The sequence below is a fragment of the Pseudopipra pipra genome, chromosome 6, assembly GCF_036250125.1.
Source record: "Pseudopipra pipra isolate bDixPip1 chromosome 6, bDixPip1.hap1, whole genome shotgun sequence".
Taxonomy (NCBI): Eukaryota; Metazoa; Chordata; class Aves; order Passeriformes; family Pipridae; genus Pseudopipra; species Pseudopipra pipra.
In genome coordinates, this window is record NC_087554.1 from 63036562 (window position 1) to 63054235 (window position 17674).

General features: G+C 54.1%; 2 protein-coding genes across 5 annotated transcripts in view; one reads left to right on the forward strand and one right to left on the reverse strand.

The window, feature by feature from the left end:
- Nucleotides 1–374: 374 nt before the first annotated feature.
- Nucleotides 375–15851, reverse strand: GPR137C (G protein-coupled receptor 137C). The gene is made up of 7 exons (XM_064659665.1): nucleotides 15420–15851; nucleotides 7974–8017; nucleotides 7050–7278; nucleotides 4450–4599; nucleotides 3813–3935; nucleotides 3592–3707; nucleotides 375–2748 (listed from the first exon to the last, which is right to left on the reverse strand). Exons 1-7 carry the CDS (start codon nucleotides 15750–15752, stop codon nucleotides 2604–2606), a joined length of 1140 nt encoding a protein of 379 aa, XP_064515735.1. The 5' UTR covers nucleotides 15753–15851; the 3' UTR covers nucleotides 375–2603.
- A 186-nt stretch (nucleotides 15852–16037) lies between these two features.
- The window catches only part of TXNDC16 (thioredoxin domain containing 16), a 91457-nt gene continuing 89820 nt past the window's right edge, over nucleotides 16038–17674 (forward strand). For 2 of the 4 annotated variants that reach the window (XM_064659646.1, XM_064659643.1), the window contains exons 1-2: nucleotides 16038–16152; nucleotides 16595–16707. The gene's annotated coding sequence lies outside the window, so the exon portion shown is untranslated. The remainder of the gene's footprint in view (nucleotides 16153–16594; nucleotides 16708–17674) is intronic. The other 2 variants (XM_064659645.1, XM_064659644.1) reach the window with 2 other exon arrangements.

Here is a 17674-nt window from a genome sequence, read left to right on the forward strand (position 1 = left end):
AACATCAGAGGATAAGGCCCCTTGTGACACCCCAAACTCATCCCTTGGAGCACATCCAGCAGCAGCTTTACGAGCTCCCAGCCCTGTCTCAGGAGAGCAGTTGGATGTGCCAGGTCCTGGTAGGGCACAGGGCACCACAGGGCCACGCCTGGAGCTGGATGGGTCACCCTGGGAGCAATCTCAGCATAGAAAGTCCTTTTTTTTTTTTTTTTTATTTTTATTTATTTCAACAGAGTAGTGCTTGGTTACAGTTTAGTGAAGAACAAATAGGTACATTCATTGGCCACAGCTCCTGGCGCAGCAGCTGCTGCCCAACTGCAAAGCCAAAACACTGTTAAACCATACCAAAAAGAAAAAAAAAAAACAAACAAAACAAACCCAAAAAAGAAAGTTTAATGAAAGGCAACTATGCATTAAAAAAGTCATTGTACTTCTCAGCTATAAATTACTTCAGTAAAACACGGGACCGGCCCCGGGAGGAGCGGCCGGATCGGAAACCACCGGACAAAGGAGTAAAACCCAAACGCTTTGCCAGTCGCTCAGGGGTCCATCAGCAACGAGACTCACTGCCCTGACCTGCCATCCCAAATCCAGGAAGATCGTAGTGTGGGTGTGTGCTTCAGTGCAATAGGAACAATGAGCCTGTAGCCCTTGGATTTTGTTTTTTTTTTTTAACTATTCTTTTTTTTTCTTTTTTTCTTTTTTTTTTTTTTTTAATTTTTTTTTGCACTACACTCCTTTCCCTCCAAAGAAAAACTTAAAGTGCTCCTAGTGCTTTGGAATTTAAGCAAGAACAGGGGCCACGAGCGTCACTTACTGTCTTTGGTGACTTATGGGAGCAGAAGGAAGGGGGACACACCGGGCCCTTCATCAGCTTTGCCATAAGCCAAGCAGTGATTGAGATGGAGCGACCTGTTCCTGCCAGGAGACAGGTGAGCAGCCAGGGTGGAGCTCTGGGTCGGGTACTCGAGCGAGGGATGTGCTGAGAGTTGCCATCTTTGCCTTCTCCAAAAAGAAGCAGGGCTTGCTGCTCTTTTTGGGCCAGGGAGAGTGAAGCAGGTGAGCAAGGAAGGGGCCAGCACAGACCACGCACAGGGACTGGGTGGGACAAGTGACATCGAGCCCAGCACAAGCAAGAGGTGAGGGGTGACCAGGCCAAGCTGGTGAGGAGAGGCCGGGGCTGCCCCAGGGCTGGGGGTTCCCTCACACACAGCTCAGACACAGAGGCTGCCTCAGGGTCCCCCCAGCTCCCAGAACATTGTCCCACCACAGCACTCCCTGCCCAGGGTCAGCCTGGGGTTTGAGCAGCACGAGGCAGGTTAAAAGCAGTTCCAGTGTGGGTTGGCACCAGTGGCCAGAGCAGCTCCCACTGGAGCAGGGCCTCCATCCAAAGCTGCTTCGCTCATCCCCACAGCAGGCTCAGGGACAAGCCAGGAATGACACCAAGCCTCATCTCCAAGAGCCCAGGCCGGGATCCAACTTGGCTACTTTGGTTAAGGAGAGACAGGGGAGCCTCTCCCAGCCTGACCCAGCACTCACACCCTGTGTACTCCAGTGGGAGGGCTCCAGGCCCTGGAGGGCAGAGCAAGGAGCCCAGGGATCAGATCCCTGTGATTTCTGCCCCTTCCCTCTGCAACAGCACACTCCACAGGCAGCCAGACACCTCCTGCACCTCAGTGGGGACCCACCAGTTCACATTCACTTCAGGTTAAACCTCTTGGTTATCTGCTAAATGCAATTTAATACTGAGGGGGACGAGGGGACCCCACCGTGGGTGACGAGGAGGGGGGAGCAGGGCTGCTCTCAGCACCCCCGGGGTCCAGCAGCCCTGGATTCACACACATTCCTGCACACACACTCCTGCTGAGCCAGCTCCAAGCTCTCCCTGAAGGGAAAAGCCAGCCCTCTCCCTCTGCCATCAGGTTGGTCACAATGCCAGTAGGAACAGACCTCCCCCTCAGCTCTGAGCCACAGGCCCAGGAGGGACAGGTCAGCAGCCACGTGGGACGAGGATCAGGAGTCAGAGCAAGACCCCCCTCAGCCCCGAGGCCTCACCCAGCCCTGCCAGGTGGGAATATGGCACAGAAAGCTTGAGCATCCAGCACAGGAGGCCCTGCCCGGACAGAGCTCCCGCTCCCAGCGAGTCAGGATGCAGAGTACTTCACGGAACACGCCTTTGCAGGAAGACAGTGCCTCTCCCAGCTATGGATGTGCAATTAAAAGAGTAACTAGAACAGTCTCAGACCAAGCAGAGCCTGAGCAAGATTCGTTCCTTCCAAGTGTGCAGATAAAAGTGCAAATACGCATTTGATGTTTCTTTTCTAGTGAGGAAGCTCTGGTGCATTTAGCTGCCAACATCTTGAAGACCAGACCAAGAAAAAGCTTCCAGAGAGTTCAGCTTCACTTTGCTACATGGTACCTTTAAAGTCACAGTTCTCTTACTTACTGCCCGCAGCCTTCGGCTCAGTCCCGCGCGCAGCTGCGGCAGGTCGTGGAATGTTTGTGTCATGAGTTAGATGCTTCAGGGGAGGAGGAGGAGGAAAAGAGAAAACCAGGTTACAATCCTATACATGAATGCCACTCTGGGAATGGAGGGAGCCTCCTCAGTTCTGTGGGGCGGGGTGTGAGCTGTGGTGGTTGCTCTCCGAGCCGCCGGCGGCGCAGAGCAAGGGCGCGCTGTCCGCGGGGGTCCCGCCGTCGTTCCCGGCCAGGGAGCCGTAGAAGCCTGAGCACTGAGGGGTGGCTAAGCTGGAAGGGAGACAGAAAACACACACATGGGCTCTCTTAGAGATGAGTAATTTGGCTCCTCCAGTGCTAGGAGACTCCCAGCACTGATCAGGGTACCCAAATCCGTAGGTATAATATCTCCAAGGAGCCCGGCTTTGATGAAAAAGTACAAGGAGAAGAGCACCGGGCCCTACAACACTGCTCAAGAGTCAGAACCTCTGAACTCCCCACAGCAAGTGAAGGATTTAAAAATGAAGTGGAAAGGAAGTGAAATGTTCCAGGCTAGGCTGGATGGAGTTTGGAGCAACCTGGTCTAGTGGAAGCCGTCCCTGCCATGGTGGAATGGGATGGTTTTTAAGGTCCCTTCCAACCCAAACCAGTCTGTGATTCCATGATGACAGGGGTGCCAGGTTTCCCTGTACGGTTTTGCTGCGGTTACCTGACTGTTCTCCCCCACACCAGGGATTCCTGCAGGGCTTTGTCCCAGCTGGCTCCCAGAGATCATCTCCCCTCCCAGGACTTCCCCACCTCCCGCTTTCCAGCAGAGAAACCCCCCTGGAGATCATTTCAGAGCCCTCTGCCCACAGCTGAGGGAGGATCCTAGAAAGACCAGTCCTCCTGGACGAGGTCTCTGTAATCACTACGTATTTCTACCTGTGGGCACCACCTACATCCACCTCTGTGGTCACTACTAATAAAAACAGCTCCTTGCGAGCTGCAGAAGGAACAAAACCTCAGTCAGAAGGCTCTCTATCCCATGCACCTTTCCCAAGCTGCCTCTTCCACTGATTTTTTCCCCTCAGAGCTGAAGCCAGGAGCTGTGTCCTTCCCCACAGGGCAGCAGGATGGCAGCACAACACTCACCCTCCTTCTCTGGCCCCGAGCCGTGACAGGTCGTCGTCGCTGTCGTAGCGCCTCGGATTGTCAAAGAAATAGGCTCTGGAGCTGTAACTGTGGCTGTTCACCATCCCTGCTGGAGTCTGCCAACGACAAAGGAGTTAGGCCAGAAGTAAAAATACACCTGACAGTCCTCCCAGGTGCCCTGGGGCTCCTCCCTGCACAGGGGTAACTTGCTCAGGCCCTACCAGGTTCTGGCTCAGCCTCTGAGCCCGGAAGAACAGCACCACGAAAGTCGTTGGCACCAGCTCCCAGAGGAAAAGGACCACTCCAAACACCACGTACTCCTCGCTGCTCACTTCCACGTGCACCTGTGGAACACAAACCAGAGGGGGCTGATTTGATCCCAGCCATCCACAGAGCTCCCAAAAGCTGGAACTGGGAATGCAGAGAAACCCTTCCGAAGGCAGGAGTCCCTAAGCCAGTGCAGGGCCCCTCACCTGGCTCCTGCTACTGGTTTTGCTGGGCTGGTTCTGTTCATGTGCCACCAGGGCACTGGGAGCTCGCTCCCAGTGACTCTCCCTCTCACACAGCCACGCCTGATTAAGCATTGCTTTTCTGCTCTAGTTGACTTGTCCCTCCTCTCCCTCAAAAGAAGAGTTGCCAGGCTAAAAGGGAAGAGCACAACAGGGGAATCCTTCCTGGAAAGGGGAAGACTCAGGTTTGCTGGGTGGAGAGAGCAAGCAGGGCTTCTGGAGGCAGAAATCCAGCTCCTCTGGGGGTTCAGGTCCCCAGACAGCCCTCCAGCCCCTTTTCACCCTCCCAGGACGAGGAGTGACTGCCTTTCACTTTACTGGCTCTGGACTGGGGGTCACAGACACTCACCTTGTCTGAAAGGTTGTCCCAGCCATAGTTAAAAGGACCAGGAACATTGTCTGGAGATATGGCCACAGCTACCAGGTTATAGCAGGCCCTTGAGGAATACAGAAGAGCCACTACAGATCCCACAAGAACAGCCTGGCAGACAGATGTTCCCTAGAATAGGAAGAAATAAAAGAGTTTTAACATAGAGCTGTGATTTTCTTTCCCCCTTCACTTAAATTTGCCAGAAGCTGTGCAGGCAAGAACGACCCAGAATATTTGTATGTTGTTGCTGAAATATTCAGAGCTGGTTAAGAGCTTTCTCATGTGATGAGTTCATTCCAGGAACAGATCCACACAGCCAGTGTCACCTGGGAGCAGGGAAGATCTGAGGCACAGAAGTGTCACTGTCAGGATCTTATCAGTCACCTTCCAGCTGGTGGTCCAAGGAGATGCTACTCCACTCGCTGCCTTCCCATGGGAGTCTCCACAAAGCCAACAAACAACCACTAGGAAAATCAACTGGCTGCTTCTATGCCCTGATCAGACTCTGCAGCGGAAATGTTCACCCAGCCCATTCACTGCAGCAGCTCAGCACCCCAACAACACACACAGTGTTTGTTTAGGAAAGAAACCCAAATATTTGGGGTGGGTAGAAGGATCCAGTGCCTGAACTCCTGGAACTGAAGGGAACCCACAAGGAAACATGGAGAGAGACTACTTACAAGGGCCTGGAGTGACAGGATGAGGGGGAATGGCTTCCCACTGACAGAGAACAGGATTAGATTAGCTATTAGGAAGGAATTCTTCCCTGTGAGGGTGGTGAGGCCCTGGCACAGGTTGCCCACAGAAGCTGTGGCTGCCCCATCCCTGGAAATGTTCAAGGCCAGGCTGGATGGGGCTTGGAGCAACCAGGGCTAGTGGAAGGTGTCCCTGCCCATGGCAGGGGGGTAGAACTGGATGATCTTTAAGGTCCCTTCCAACCCAAACCATTCTGGGATTTTATGACAAGCCAGACTTTGCTAAATACACCCATGAAGCCCTTTAATAGCTACTGGGAGGCACCAAGTCAGTGGGTGGGCACATAAACACGTGCCAGCAGCTCACTTGCCTTTGTGTTTAAGCAGAGAATCTGCAGGGGAGGCTCATCTCACTGACCTGCTCCACATCCCAGCTGGGCTGTGCCAGCTCTATTTTCCCGGCTTTGGAGCTCAAGGCAGCAGCTTGAAAGAGTCAGCACAGAAGTGCTGCTAACAAAGTGACAGCCCCAAAGCCCAGGAACACATCCTGCTGTCACCCTTAGCTGAGCCCTTGGTGTCCAGGCCAGCACAATGAAAGGCTGGTGAAGCAAATCTCCAGCTCACAAGGACCACAGCACAGGATCTGGCTGCAGTCCAGCCTCCTTCCCATGGCTCCAGCCTTTCACCTTCAGTGGTGGAGGCAGCAGCCTCCAGCCTTGCTGGATGGCTTTGAGTCAGCAGGTTCCCCGCTGGAGTTCAGGAGGCAGGACAACCTTTCCAGGCATTTGTGTAGCACTTGTGCTCATCCCCACCCTTTTCCTGCAGCTCCTTCACACAGGAAATCAAGGGATGCCCCCAAGGCAGGGAAGGGAAGGGGAGACCTGTAGCAGCCAGGTTGAGTATCCAACTGGAGAACAGGCTTCCCTGGAGCATGTTGTACAAGAGCACGGCCCCACAGGCAGCCTCAGGCATGGAAGGAGAGGAAGTTCCTGTGCTGGGTGAACTTGGCAAGTTAATCAGTGCCCAGAGCCAGTCAGAGCTGGATACCAGGCCCAGGCAGGCAGGGATGTGAGCAGGTTCTCAGCTTAGATGGCTCCTGTCTCACTGCAGCTGCGACCTATGGTTCACACGTCCTGGATTCTGGGAAACCAGCAATATTGCTGGTTGCTTAAGGAGCCAGACATCTCTTACTGAAAGCCTCAGCTTCAACCTTGACCAGGCTATGCTCAGATTTTTGCTATAGATTCCTGGAATCCCTGCCTTTGACAGGGGTGATATGGCTTCCCAGAGGAAGAGGAGGCAGCTCAAGTGCACATTTAATTACAGCCTGCTGCCACACTGCTGGCAGCTCATCCACTCTCCTACCTGCTGGAAAAGGGCTGTGTGTGTTCAGACCTGTCCTTCTGCCTTGGGGCAGGACCTACAGCAACTTCTCCTCCCCTTCCAACATGCTCATCTCATCCAGGACTGCTGGGAGGGGATCCCCTTTGCAAAGAATTGTTGTGCACCTGCCACAGGTAACAACATGCTGCAAGTTTTACTGTCCTTAGTGATAATACACTGCCAAAACTGCACCTGCTGCTCTTGGAGAACCCTCTCATCCAGGCAAACCCTACATTTCCTAAGCCTGAAGAGCGCAGGCAGCTCATAAATCTCCCAAAGCTGCAGACAAGGTGTTCCCCTAAAACACACAGGGCAGATCATTCCCACGGCAGGAACATGCACTTTCTGGAGGGAGGAGTCCAAGAGCTGCCACCTCCTCTCTGGAAGGAATATTTGAGCAAGAGCAGCTCAGGTGCCCCCATGCCCTGAGCGAGCACACCCAGGTCCCGCTGAGAATCCAGCTGTGCAGTCCCAGGGGAAGCTCCCAGGGCATTCCCCTACCTTGGACTCGAGGTAGACGTTGGCTGAAGACATCTTTCCCAGCTTGCACATGCAGCCAGCCAGCGAGATGGCACAGAGGATGAAGAGGCTGTCGTTGACCAGGGCGCGGGCCAGGACCGTCCACCTCAGCTGGTTCTCGGGGACCTCCCCGTGGATCAACATTGCACAAGTCAAATTCACAACCAGGAAGAGGAGGCTGGTGAAGATGGAGCCCAGGTACAGCAGGACCCTGGAGGGATGATGAGGGGGAGAAACGGAGTTTGAGTGAGATGAGGCTTATTCTGCACCACCCTCCTGTCTCACCAGACCCTCCCAGCACGCCCAATGCTCTGCCTGCTGGGAAGATCAGGCATTCCAGCAACTTTCAGTGGTTGCACTGGCAGCCCAAGCCTGCAGAGCGTTTGTTGGAGCTGCTCTCAGAACACATGAGCAGCGTAAGCAGTCATGAGTTACAAAGACTCATCTTCTGACAGTCAGGTTCTTATCTTGCAGATTTTAAGTGTTGCTCCAGCTCTGCATTAACTCCAGTCAATAAGCCATGAGTCATCACAACCACTGCAACTTCTTCACTGAAAGCCACTGGAGCTCGCATTTCCCAGTGTGGGTTTCCCTGGAAATGGTTAGGAAGCACCTGGGCTGCACAAATGTAGGTCTCACCCACTGCTCGTGCCTTATTCTGCAGATCTTTTCTGGGGTGGGACAGCTCGGAATGACCTTGACAGTTCATCTAGTTTGTTACTGGGGTGCTTGAGCTTCCTGGGCACCCTTGAACCTCCCAGTCCTGCTCCAAGGCACAACACTGACCCTTTGCCAGAGCACAGGGATGGAATCAGCTCTGTTCAGCCTTTGGGGTCTGAACCTCCCACTCCCAGCACTGCAGTGAGTTCCCCCTTAAGCCACGAAGGTCAGAACAGCATCACTTACTTGTACTTGTTGAATTCAGCTGCACATTTCACTTTGAATATGACCTGGAGGAAAGATTTGAAGTGTTACTTCACATGATCTACAGTTTCTTTTAAGCTTAGTCGAGATAAACAAGAGAGCCAGAAACCAGTTGGACACCTCCAAGGACTCCAGATTATTTATCAGCACCAAGAACTGGTCTTTTTTTCCCCCCTTGTAAAAGCCCAGCCCAAATATAGGTGCCCATAATACCCCATATGTGACAAGGACTTTAACACTCCACCTTAAAGATCTCAAGAAAAGCAGGGAATTTAGCACTTAATAGTCATTAAAATCCTTCAAAAATACATCTCCTTTGCCCATTGTTCTGGGCTGCTTATTTTAGGACCTCAACCACACTGGATTTCTATGTTAGAAAAGGCTGCCTGAGCTGCTGTGCTTCAGCAAGACAAATAGCTGATCTAAAATAGCCCTCTGGTCTATTTGATCATGGACCTGCAGGCTGGAAAAAGCACTTGGAACTCACAGCTCCTCCATGCTTATGATGTTTGTAGGACAAATTCACCTGAAAAGTAACTCCAGAGGTGGAAGTTTGGAGCATACAGGGGCAGGATCTGAGCCTAAGGAATTAGGGATGGCTTAGGAAGGTGTTGACACTCCCAAGACAGAGCTCAGATGTGAGTTCCTGCTGCAAGGGGACAGGGAAGCAGCGTTCACACTGGTCAGGAAAACAGCAGGAAAACAACAGGGTTGTGTCCTGTGAAAAATGCAGCTCCAGGTACAGATCCCACCAGGAAGGATCCCACCAGGAAGCTGGGGTCAGTCACAGGCAAAGCCCATGTCCTGACTAGAGACTTGGAAGGAACTTGGGAAGAGAAACATCCAGACAGATCCAGCACACCTGTATTTGTGGGATCACTGCACAGGTGTGGAGGTTCAGTTTCCCTTCTCCTGCCTTTCCCTGTCAGCTCCCAGACTGTGGCTGCAGTGAGGGATCACTCATCTCCTACAAGGCACCCTTGGTCAGCTTTTTTTCCTGCTGGGATTCCTTGGCTCCTGCCTTCCAGCCAGCACTGAGGCAGAAGTGGCACACAAGCTTCAGGAATCAGGCTCCTGCCAAGAGGATTTCCAGAGACATTTCAGGATTCGAGGTTCTCTGATCCCCTGTAGTAGTTTCAAGCATTTCAAAGGGCATCAGACGGTGCCAGTGACCCTCTTCCAAGAGCCAGTTCCAGTGCCAGTGCCTGGCTCCTCTCCCCCAGTCTGAGGGAGGATGAGCTCAAGCAGCACTTGGTGGGGAACAGGACACAGCTCTTCAGTAGAGATGGGGATCCATCCCTATGGATGTTCTCTATCCTGTTGTCCTGGCCTACACCAGCCCAGAGAAGAACAGAAGAGTGGCACAATCCACCCTGAGCCCCAAAACTCATCTGAGTTACACTAAACCTGTGCCTTGGAAGCACCATGTGGTGACTTTCAAACAGAAATATCCTTGAATCCTCCTTAGTTTGCCTGCAGGTTATGTTCAAGCACTTTGGGACTGGCATAGGATCACTAAGGTTGGAAAAGCCCTCCAAAATCATCAAGTGCAACCATTTAATTCAGCACCACCTTGTTCACCACTAAACCACGTTGCCAAATGCCATATCCATGTTTTTTTTAACTCTTCCAGGGATGGTGACTCCACCACTGCCCTGGACAGCCTGTTCCAATGCCTGACCACCCTTTCAGTGAAGAATTTTTTCCCAATATCCAATGTAAACCTCCCCTGGTGCAACTTGAGGCTGTTTCCTCTTGTCCTGTCAAAACAGACACCAAGGACATTTCCAGCTGGGAAAAATCTCTTGGTCCAGCACCCATTTGGGCAGCACAGAAATCCATCTGAGGTATCTGTAAACACAGCCTCTGAACAGCACTGCAGAGTCCCTGGCTTGTATTCCAACTGGGAATACTGCACTCTCAGCTGAGAACAGCCCCTCAGCCGAGCAGGGAAGTGCCACTGGCTAACAGGAAGATGCTGGATGTGCAGGACTCTCCCTAAACTCTCCCCCTACAGCTCCAGGGATTAAGGCACACAAAGCTGAGTCAGGGTTAAGAGTGCAACAGCAACTTGAGCCTCAGGCTTGGCCTGCTGCCATGAAAAGCAGAGGGAGACCACAGCTCCAGCATTAGACTTTTATTAGCCCCCAGCTAATTATTCCTACAACTTCAGGAAGAGGACAGGCATCACTGGGTTTGGTGTTTTCAATTATTAAGACTGATAACTTATCTGAAGGTTGCTTTTCCTTCCCAGGGACTGGGTCAGTAGGTGACACCAGTGTTTCTCTGGGTTCTCAGCCTTGAGACAAGCTTTGAGTCTCTCTGCACAGGACTCTGCTGCTTTCAGAGCCCAAGGACAGCTGAGGTAGAGGGTTCTGCTGTGAAGAATCCAGCATGGAGAGCTCAGGAGCAGTCCTGTTCTCCAGAAAGAGAGGAAACACAGCCCCCTGCCCTCAAACAGGTGCTTTAGGCCAAGCTGGGAGCAGCAATCCTTGCAAACTGAACAGTTCCTTGGGATCTGAGCTGAGACCAGCCCAAGAAGTCAGGCCTGAAAATCAGGAGCAGTTTGGCAACACTTAGTTGCCTTTCCAGAGCCACAGATCCTTTGAGCACTTCACATCAGCCAGATTTGGGAGGAAGGGGAGGAGAATTACACACCCCAAAGTGCCCCCATGATGCTGGAGGCTTTTGGTTTTGTGGTGGGTGGATATATTACATAAAAGTGATTCCCTTGCTCCCAGCACAGCCCAGAAAGTGAACTTGCTAAGGATATGTTTGAGACACACACTCATCCTTAGAAGGTGCACTGGAGGTGTCACAGCTGCTAAGAGAAGGTGACAGATGTCAGATCCCACAGATTGCTCCAAGGATCACTTCCAGTACCTGAAAAGCCAGGATCTTAACCCCAAACACTGAACCACTTCAGCTTGGTTTTGGTACAGCCATTCACATCAGATCCAAAAGATCCAGGAGAGCCAGGAACTTATTGTCTGATGGAAACAAAATCTCTCTTGCTCCATAAAGAAACCATGAATTTGGGCTCCACAGATACAAGACATAACCATGCCCTGTCCTAACACAGCCCTCACTCAGCTGCAGGAGCATCCACAGACAGATCCCTTCCCTCACCAGAGTGAGATAATTGGAGCACAGCCCAGACTATTTTGGGATTACACCCCGTAACAAATGTTCAAACCCCCACCCACCCCTCAGAGGAAAAGTTGGAACTATCCATGAGGAGGATCTCTCAGCATCCCCACTAACACTGAGATCACTCTCTGCCATCATGAACACAGGGCACAACTCGCTTGTTCCCTGATTTCCTAGAAGAGCTGGTTGCCAGTGTGGACACCTGTTCAGCTGGGAAACATGGGAATCATCAGCTATGGGATGAGGCAATCTGGAGTTTAAGTGACCCCTTACTAGCTGTCCCTCTGAGGCAGAGGGCACTGCCAGGTGTCTGCTACACAAGGAAGGTGCAAGAAAGGATGGAGGCTTTTCCAGTTTTCCAGCTGAGAAGGAAGGTACAGGACAGCAAAGACAAACATTTCCCTGGAAAGGCTGGATGCTCTTTCCAAGCATGTCTGCTCCAGTGCAATTAGAGCAGGAAGGGATGGAAGAGGCTGATGTCATCTAATCAGATGGAGCACTCAATAGAAACCCAGACTGTTGGAAGGCTCTGGCCACGCCGGCCTCAGTCCCACCACTCCAGCATTCCTTACTCATCCCTGCACCAGCTGCTGATTCCCAGGAGAGCCGAGTGCTCAAGAAGGTCTTTGAAAGGGTCAAGACGGAGGTTCTGGCTACATTTCACAGAATCCCTGAGGTCAGAAAAGACCTCTGAGATCATCGAGTCCCCCCTGTGCCCGATGCCCACCCTGTCCCCCAGCCCAGAGCACTGAGTGCCACGGCCAGTCCCTCCTTGGACACCTCCAGGGATGGGGACTCCACCACCTCCCTGGGCAGCCCCTGCCAATGTTTAACAACCCTTTCCAAGAAGAAATTCCTCCTGATGTCCAACCTGAACCTCCCCTGACACAACTTGAGGCCATTTCCTCTCCTCCTGTCCCTTGTTCCCTGGGAGCAGAGCCTGACCCCCTCCCCTGGCTCCCCTCTCCTGTCAAGGGAGTTGCAGAGCCAGAAGGTCCCCCCTGAGCTTCCTTTTCTCCAGGCTGAGCCCCCTCAGTTCCTTCCATGTATTTCCATGTCCCAGGGAAAAGTAGGAACTGGCAGGCTCTTGGGAAGGGTGGCATTATTCAAGCTGATGTCTAGCTGGCAGCAGAGGAGCTATTCCAAAGGCAAGGCAAAGGAGCATCTTGTTTGGATACCTGAGACATTGAGGCAAGTCTGGGAGTGGATCTGAGGAATTCTGACTTGATGCACTGTGAATTCCAGATTTCCAGGAAAGGACTCATCTGGTACAAGTTGAAGCAGAAAGGAAGAAATGCTCCCAAGCTAAAGGCATTGTGATGTTCCAGATGGAAACAGTACCTGAAGGGAGCCTACAGGAGACCTGGAGAGGGACTTTGGACATGGGCATGGAGTGACAGGACAACAGGGAATGGCTTCACACAGAGAGGGCAGGGTTAGATGGGATATTGGGAAGAAATTCTTGGCTGTGAGGGTGGTGAGGCCCTGGCACAAGTTGCCCAAAGAAGCTATGGCTGCCCCATCCCTGGAAGTGTTCAAGGCCAGGTTGGAGCAACTTGGGACAGTGGAAGGTGTCCCTGCCCATGGCACAGGTTTGGAATGAGATGAGCTTTAAGGTTCCTCCCAGTCCCAACCATTCTGGGATTTTACGAAAAAAAAAAACCCACATCCCACATTCATTCTGCCAGGAATCTGCATCCCCTCAGGAATCTCAGGAGCCAGGAGGGGATAGGAAGAGGATAACCCCTCCCCACTGAAAGGAGAACACCAGGCAGTATAAGAATTTTGAATTTCAGCCCCAAAACAGCCTGGAGTGCCAAGTAATGCCAGTTCTCCATGGGTATCTGTTCCCTGGAGCTTCTTCCCCATCACCATTTCATCCTCAGCTTCTCCATAGCCTGAGGAGCTCCCTAAATCAAGCAAGATCAGCTCAAATAACAGCACAGGCCATGTTTTCTTCCACTGCTTCCACAGATGCCATTTCTCCAGCATCCCCACAAAGGAGGCACTGTGTAGAGAGACAATGAGCCAGGCCCTCAGCACAGCAGCAGCCTGTGCTTTTATCCGAGGACATCTCGGATCAGGATCCCACCCCCAGAGCAGAAGAAGCCCAGGGTCCTTCTGCTGGTCCTTCTAATTGCTACCAATCAGCCCTTAAAAACTGGGAATGGATGGGCACTTTCTCCTGGAAGTCACACCAGTAAACACACCAGTCATGTCTAGAGATGGGAGCCAGGAAAGCACCAAAGGCTTTCAGTCTATCCAGTTTGACTCTTTCTCCAAACCTCTGGAGCTTCACTACCACCACTGTGAGATCACCCAAAAACACCACACAGTGCTGGACTCCCCTCCTGGTTCCAACAGGGAAGCATCAGACCTTCCCTGGAGCTGAGCATGCAGACCCACTTTCATAAGTCACTTTATCCTTCCCCACTCCAGATTCTGAGCTCTTATTTCCTCAGACAGGATTTCCCCTGGCTCTAGGTTTTGAAGGAGAAAGAAATGGGATATATGCAGAGTTCACTGAAAAACAGATATCGTGGGAGGAAGGGAAGCCTGGGAATCTATTTGGATTTACTTTAAGGGAACCTTTAAACAAGCCCGGAGAGAGGCAAATCTGCTGTTGAGTCCAGTGACTGAGAGGAAAACAGAAATGCAACCACTTTGTGGAGCAGAGCACAGGATCCCTGCTTTTCAAAGGACACAAACCCCTCCTGGCTGGAGCAATTGGTAGGTCAGGCTGCCTTTAACAGACAAGATGGATTATGCACACTCTGCACCATTTGTTATCCTGCTGCCACTCAACCAACGCCACATCCAACACCAACACCTTTGGCAACAGGCAGCTCACCCCTGGCTCCCAAGTGTTTATTTCAGAGCAAGGAAAGGGGGAAAAGAACTGAAAAAGCTGAACAACCCAATTGCTCCAAGTCTTCCATTATCATGTGAGCGCTGATGTCCTCGGGAAAATGAAATCATAACTCCCCTGGGTGACACATCGGAGCGACGGAGCGATTTCGCTGTGTGTTAGCGATTCCTTTGTGAGGCTGGGGAACAGCTGAGAGCTGCAGAGCAAAGAATCCCCACAACAACAACAAAGCTGGAAGGAAAAAGTGCTGCCTATTTATGAAACAAGTCACCAAACCGGGGAGGGCAGGCGAGCAAAAAGGGCTGCTCGGGAGAAACTGGAGCAGAAACAAAATATTCAGGGGAGGGGAGGGGAGGGGAGAGACGAGGCTTTGAGAGATAAAGACAAGTGGACTCGGGGAAAGGAGGATAAAAATCACGGCACAAGTGATGGGAAGCCCAGAAAAGGAGGGATACATTCGGTGATAACAACAAGCAGCTCCACACTGTCCCAGCAGCGCTAGTTTAGCTGGGAAGGGGCCCCCCTGTCCTGCCTCTGAGGGATCTCAGGGTTTTGGTTGTTTATTTATTTTTTTGTCTGACAACAAGCTGCAGAACAACAAGCCCAGTTCGCAGCGGAGCGATGGAGAGAAGGAGGGAGCGCAGCAACAATAGCAGAAGAGGCTCTGGCTGGTGACGTAATGGTTGGCATCACTCCAGGCCAGAGCAGCCCCTGCTGCTGCCACTTTCTGGTCCCCTTCGGAGAACGGGAATCAATTAAAAAAAAGATGCAAAACAGTCCCCCGCAAAGTGATCACCCCCCTGCAATGACTCTGGGTTGCAAAGAGGAAAATCCCACCTGGGGAGCAGGGCATGCCCCTGCACCCCTCAAATCCCAAATTCAGGGCATGAGGCTGTTTCCCCCCCACCCCGGGGTCTGCATTGAGGGCACGGCCCTACACCCCAACCCCCTGATGCTGGGATTCAGGGCACGCTTTTTGCTCACACCATCCCCCCCAAATCCCACCCCCCATCCCCCCTAAGGCTGGATTCAGGGCACAATTCCTGCATCCTCCCAGCCTGTACCGAAGTCTATACTGAGGGCTGCATTCAGGGCACAGTCCCTGTGCCTCCCCCCACGCCTGGATTCAGGGCACATCCCTGCATCCCCCCAAGCTTGGATTCAGGGCATATCCCTGCATCCCCCCAGCCTTTCCCAAAGCCAACACTGAGCGCAGACCCCCGCCATTCCCTCCCACCCTCACCTGGACAGCCGCACCTCCATCCCACCCCCTGCTCCATCCCACCCCAAAGCCTTGGCTCCGGGGCACTCCAACTTTGGAGAGGTGGCTGAAGAGGAGGTTCCAACCCCGGTGTCCTGCGGGACGGGGGTTAGCGAGGGAGGCTTTTCTTCCCCAAAGCAAAACTTACCTCGGCGAAGTAGAGGTTGAGGAGGCAGAGGCTGGAGAAGAGGAGGCAGCCGGGCAGGCAGTACAGGAGCCAGTGGGCGAAGGGCTGCTGGAGGCGGAGGGCCTGCAGGGAATTCTGCAGGTAGAAGGAGAACAGCGTGGTCCTGAGGGCTGCCCAGAGCAGGCAGAGGAAGAGGCAGAGCGTGTGGTAGCTCAGCCGCCGCTCGCGGTAGCAGAGCAGCAGCCAGAGCTGCAGGTAGGCGAAGAGGAAGAGCGCGCCGTAGAGCGCCGTGTGGAGCACGGTGAGCCCCAGCTCCACGGCGTAGGGCACGGCCGCCCCCTCAGCGACGGCCATGGGGCAGCGGGAGGCACCGACCCCCTCCGTGCCTTCCCTCAGCCCCGGCTGGACACCCCCATGAACAAAGGGGAGCCCCCCCCGCACTCCTCCTGCTCCTCCTTCTCCTCCCGCCCGCCCGGCTGCGCCGCCCGCCCGCCCGCCGCCAAACAACTCTCTGCCGGGGACACCCGGCTGAGCCCGCTGATTTGAGGGGCGGCGGCGCGCGCTCCCCATTGGCCGCCCGCCGGGCACGCCCCCCGCCGCGCCCGCCCGCCGCGCCGGTTGGTCGGCGCCGCCCGTCAATCACCCGCGGGCCGCCCCCGCGGGGCCGCCGCTTTGCTTCTTGGGTTGGTGACGCCCGCCCGCGATCGATCCCGCCCTCCCGGAGGGGCGGCGGGAGGAGAGAGGGGTGAGAGTGGTGAGTGGGGCGGTGAGGGGAGAGAGGGGGGCGGTGGGGGAAGACAGGGGAGCGACTGGCGGTAAGGGATGAGAGGGGCGGTGAGGGGTGGGAGGAGCCGTGAGGGGATCGAGGAGCGGAGAGAGGACGGAGGGGTGAGGGGCGCGGTGCGGGCATCGCCGAGGTGCTCCCGGAGCTGTCGGGGGGGATCTGGACACTCCCGCGGGCTGAGGGCGGTGCTGGGATATCCCCCGCTGCAGGTCGGGTCTGTGGTACTCTGGGGGTGTCCATCCCTGTTCCATCCCTGCGGGTGCAGGGAGAGCTCCGGGATCCCAGCAGGGACCCCGCTGCTCAGAGGTCCCGGCTCAGGACGGACACCCTGGATACCAGGAGGTATCCCCGGCTCAGGGATCCCAGCGCCGGGCTGGCACAGACCCACCAGCGATGGGTTTGGCATCCCCAGGTTTTCTAGCTCTGCAGCCAAGCCACCGACCACAGGGAGAGCTCGACCCGGGGCGCTTTCCTGGCAGCCGTGGTGGAGGGATGAGCGTGTCACCTGGATGCTCAGGACACCAGGTAGGTGACATCCCTTGAGCTGTCTCAGGGGTGGCTCCGTGATGTGTGTCCAGTGCCAGCTGCCTTCCAGGGACTTTGAAGGGCTGGTCCCCAAGGACAGAGTAAATGGGGCAGTGGGGCAGCAGCAGTGGGTGATGCTGATTCCACTGGGGAAGTGGTGGAAATGCAGCAGATGGTGATTCCAGCAGGTGGTGATTGTGTCAGGGAAGTGGTGGACTCATCATCCCTGGAAGTGTTCAAGAAACGTGTGGATGTGGCATATGGGGCCAGAGCTGAGTGGTGGGCTTGGCAGTGCTGGGGGAATGGTTGAACTTGATGTTCTCTGAGGTCTTTCCCAGTGTTAATGATTCCATGATTCCATGCTGTGAGCTGTCTGCTGTTGGCGGGAATGGGAGCACTCCTGAGCAGAGGGAAAGGCTGCAGCGTGTCCCTCCTGCAGCCTTGGCTAAAAAGAGCCAGTGGGGCTCCTGGGTGCTGGGAAGTGGGACCTGGAAGTGAAAATGAAAGGAAAACTCTGGGAAGTGGCAGGAGACGGGGCAGTGTGAGAGCATCACTGCAAAACCCAGCGAGGCAAAGCACAGCAGGCAACAGGCTGGGATGTGCTTGGATGTTCCTCAGAGAAGGATCCTTGTGCTGCAAGATGTTCCCACAGCCACCCCTGTAGGCACCCTGATCCCTGATTCCAGCATGTCTCTTGGATCTGCACTGGAAGTCAGTGGGTCAGAGGCTGGCAGAGGAGCTCTGTTCTCAGGGCACAGGCAGTGCCAGCTGTGCTTGCAGTCTCGAGAGCTGCCCCAGCGTGGCTTTGCCCCACAGGCTGATGAGTGCCCCTTGCCCTGGCCCTCTCCAAAGTGCAACGGGACACGAGGAGTGAAAGGACCACAGAGAACCAGAGGGAGACATTTGTGCCTCCCTCCCCGAGAACTCCTTGGGAAGCAGTTTCCCTGAGAAGCAAGTCCCTTGCCTC

Bases quoted from the DNA above. Each gene is read 5' to 3' on its own strand.
- GPR137C (XM_064659665.1), bottom strand. From the start codon at position 15,752: ATGGCCGTCGCTGAGGGGGCGGCCGTGCCCTACGCCGTGGAGCTGGGG. The intron at 3,708-3,812 runs GTAGGGCCTGAG...TGTCGTTGGCAG, and splicing joins AGAGGCTGAGCCAGAACCTG to ACTCCAGCAGGGATGGTGAA. The intron at 2,749-3,591 runs GTGAGTGTTGTG...TCTCCCTTCCAG, and splicing joins CTCGGGGCCAGAGAAGGAGG to CTTAGCCACCCCTCAGTGCT.